This window comes from Solanum tuberosum, unplaced genomic scaffold (genome assembly GCF_000226075.1).
Source record: "Solanum tuberosum cultivar DM 1-3 516 R44 unplaced genomic scaffold, SolTub_3.0 scf00327, whole genome shotgun sequence".
NCBI lineage: Eukaryota > Viridiplantae > Streptophyta > Magnoliopsida > Solanales > Solanaceae > Solanum > Solanum tuberosum.
The window spans coordinates 462,983-466,536 of NW_006239249.1; the positions used below are offsets into that span (position 1 = coordinate 462,983).

The window sequence follows — 3,554 nt, forward strand, 5'->3', positions numbered from 1 at the left end:
TATGTTAACAATTCATATAATAATTGTCTCACTGAAATGATGTTTTTCAATGTTGAGCTAATAAAATCTTAACTAAAACTAATAACTGAAAAAACAATATTAAATACTAATAATTTTCATCTAAATAGTGTAAGAAAAATAAAAATTAAATAAATATGTATACGAAGTTTGTTTATATTTTAGGCTTCGAATTGAAATTTCGCTTTAGGCCCCCAATTACGTTGAGCCGCCCCTGGTAACAATACCCAACATTGAAAATGACCTTTTACCCCCTACACTATTTACAAACCCGCACCCCTTGACCATCACACCCCCTACCACCCATTAACCCCCACCCCTGCCTGCCTCCTTAACGATTTGCTAGATAACATATAAATGATCTTGGGATAATATTTTCTTGCTTACCTACCAAACACTAAAAAATAAGTAAGAGATTGCTTGCTTTTCAAGAAAACACTTTCTTTCATACTAAAAACACGTTAAGTATGAATGACCATGAATTAATCAGACTTGTAACAAAGTCTTGACACAATTTCCTTCTCCAACTATTTTTTTTCCCCACTTAAACCTATAGGATTCTAAAATCTTTAGAGAGTGTAACAAAATATTTGATTTACGTGAATTTGGTTGTCATAACAAGATTATAATCATGCTTTGACTTCAAGCAATCAATCATTCAAGGTTCGTTTGGTATCTAGTAAAGAAGCAAGTTATTCATATAGTATTAATTAATACATAAGTTATACGACGTTTGATAGCTACGAAGATAGGTCTATGCTATCTATACTAATAATAATAAGCAGCCCAATACTGACTAGACAAGTAGAAAAGTATGCTATTGGTTGATGGTATCTGGCATGAATTTGAGAATAGCAAGATAGAAAGCAGGCTCATCTACAAATTTGACTACTTCAAATGAATGGTGTGCAGCGACATTTTGCAGCAGCATCTTCTCTGGCAAGTTTGAGACAACCACATCAGGATATTGTTTCTGTTGCTCTTCAACCATTTGTCTGCCTTGTGGATGACTAATCACAACTCTTGCACCTGAACATATAAAACCGACTTTCAGTCTTGACGAAAACATAAGATCAAATGAAGTAGTAATCTGACAGAATTTCACCTGGCGAACAACGTTTTCTTAGTGCATCCAGAATTTGATCAAGTTCAAACGGCAATGCAGGAAGGAAGTAGAGAAAAACAACATCAAAAGGTGTCCACTTCTCTGGTATGTATATCAATTCCCCTTGCCAACACTTAACCTTGTCGTATTTTTCCTTGATGCATGCTAACATGAAAAGAGAGTCATGAACGACAAGTAGTTGCTTGCAATTCGATGAATCAACTACTCTATCAACAAATTCATCAGAACAAATTGCTATCACAACCTTGGAAGTCTCCGTGATCTCTCCTGCTGATATGATCTCATCAATTTTTTGCTTATGCTCTTCACTGGAATCTGGATACTCAAGAAATGACCAGTCTTTTTCCATTACATCTTCAAAATTAATCATAGATACTGTTCCGTCATTTGATGAAGCAATAGCACTACAACAGGATTTCAAATTACTGGACGGAAATGGATGAGGGGATGCTAATTGGACATGGATTGAAAGGGTAATGTTACCATGACTATTGAAAGCATATCGTTGGTAGCAACTATGAGCTTGCTGTAAACTAAGACGTTGTCTTGATACGTGAAGAGGTGATGTAAGTGCGAGGAAAGACAAGGATGATGACATAGAGCTCATTGGTCCAATACTCTCTACAAATGCCGACAATTGATATTTGGGGAGAGACGAGATAAAATTCCTGGTTATAAATATGTCTTTAGCCTACAATTTGCACAGATATTCTTCTGTGTGTCACCCCTTCAGAATTGTGTTTTCATCTGCACTGAAGCGAATACTTCTGAGCTTTTGTGCACTGCCATTAGATTGAAAAAAATGTTTTATGGAGATGAAAGAGGCCAAACAATCTCCATATTTAAAAAGAAAGAAAAGCTTAAAGTAGTTCAATAAGACATGTAATAAAATCTAATGTGGTCTTCTCAATAAGCAAGTACTTAATGATTGTTGCTCGGACTCTTCAAAAATGTCAACGGGTGTGTATCAGATTCGCCAAAAGTAGTGTATTTTTGGAGAATCCGACACGGGTATGGCATCAAAAGTGAAGAGTCCGCGCAACTTAGCTTAATGATGGTGTCTAGCAGTGTGATCAATGTGCAAGAGCTCCATAACCCATTAAGAGAGGTATAGATTACTTCAAAGATAACAACAATGTTAATTATCAGACAGAATCTTAGAATCGGTCAGTTGCCCTGGCTTTAAAAGATGTAGGGTGACATGTTAAGGTAATGGAGAAGGCTTGACAGGAAGAGGAGGAAATGCAGATCAATTGTGAAATCCACTAGTACCAATGAAACCCGAAAACACAACCTCTTTTCGACCTCAAGTCTTAACAACAAGTGAACTCTTGCTTTAGGGCCTATCTCTTGTACTAAAGAAAAAGTATGATGATTCTTTAACATACAAATGGAAAAGAATCTCTTATGATTGTTTGGTGTGAGGTATAAGGTATAATTGTTCCAGGATAAAATGTAGGATTATTTTATACCATGTTTGGTTGAAGGTATTAGATAGTCATTGGATTAGTTATCCCACCATATTTTCCATAGTGATGCATAAGTTATCTTAGTTAACTTGTTCCCAACCAAACGACCCCTTGGTCTCTATCCTTAATTGAATGAAGAAACATTGCTTAAACACACAGGGAAAGGAGGAAAGATTAAATCTTGTCAATTACTAATTCATTCATCAGTAATGTACCACATACACTATATTAATTACATCTTGACTACCAAAAGCTTGTTAAACCAACTACCTCAATATTCTTTCCACTATAGGCTATAACCCAAATTGGGAAAATTGTTCATAATCCAAAAAAAATACAGAAACCCTTCAAATCTCTACTGTATTCAAGAATATAGCCCAAAACAATATTAAACTTCATCTATACATAAGAAAGAAATGAACAAACTTCAAATATATTTATCTGAGTGAACAAATTTTCATAGCCCAAAACAATATTAAACTTCATCGAAAGAAATGAACAAACTTCAAATATATTTATATGAGTGAACAAACTTTCTAGTAACAAATAGATAGAAAAGAAAGAGCGGAGCTAACCTGGAAATGGTTTGAAAATGGGAGTTGCGAAGCTGAAATTCTATCCATTTGCATATGGAAGAAACAGGCAGAAAAGTTGAGAAGTGGAAAGGACTAATTGGGCATCATTAGAAGTAACCAAAGCCCAGCTAAAAGGTCAGGCCCATATACGGATGGCACAACATGTGCATAAATACCCAAAATTGGTGTCCCATCTATGCTATACATAAATAACCCAAGTTTATAAATTCTTATGACACATTTCGAATTTCAAAATTCAAATAAATCTATTTTTTTATTATATATTTTTTATATATATTTTAGATTGTTAATTATTGTGACTTATAGTACTTTTGACGCATTTTATAAATATATAAATTTCATTTC

At 34.4% G+C, this 3,554-nt stretch overlaps 1 protein-coding gene across 3 annotated transcripts; it reads right to left on the reverse strand.

The window, feature by feature from the left end:
- Nucleotides 1-693: 693 nt before the first annotated feature.
- On the reverse strand, nucleotides 694-3,300 carry LOC102594828 (uncharacterized). 3 transcript variants are annotated; one of them, XM_006360538.2, is made up of 3 exons: nucleotides 3,189-3,300; nucleotides 1,124-1,891; nucleotides 694-1,047 (listed from the first exon to the last, which is right to left on the reverse strand). In XM_006360538.2, the coding sequence occupies exons 2-3, from the start codon at nucleotides 1,749-1,751 to the stop codon at nucleotides 836-838; spliced, it is 840 nt and encodes a 279-aa protein (XP_006360600.1). In that variant the 5' UTR covers nucleotides 1,752-1,891; nucleotides 3,189-3,300; the 3' UTR covers nucleotides 694-835. The 3 variants fall into 3 exon arrangements, with proteins under 3 accessions (XP_006360600.1, XP_015170393.1, XP_006360599.1); XM_015314907.1 differs by having other exon boundaries at nucleotides 1,124-1,896; XM_006360537.2 differs by having other exon boundaries at nucleotides 1,124-1,926.
- Between the last annotated feature and the right edge of the window lie 254 nt (nucleotides 3,301-3,554).

Excerpts from the sequence above, each read along its gene's own strand:
- LOC102594828 (XM_006360538.2), bottom strand. The coding sequence starts at position 1,751 with ATGAGCTCTATGTCATCATCCTTGTCTTTCCTCGCACTTACATCACCT. Across the intron at positions 1,048-1,123 it reads AAGAAAACGTTGTTCGCCAG|GTGCAAGAGTTGTGATTAGT; the intron begins GTGAAATTCTGT and ends TTATATGTTCAG.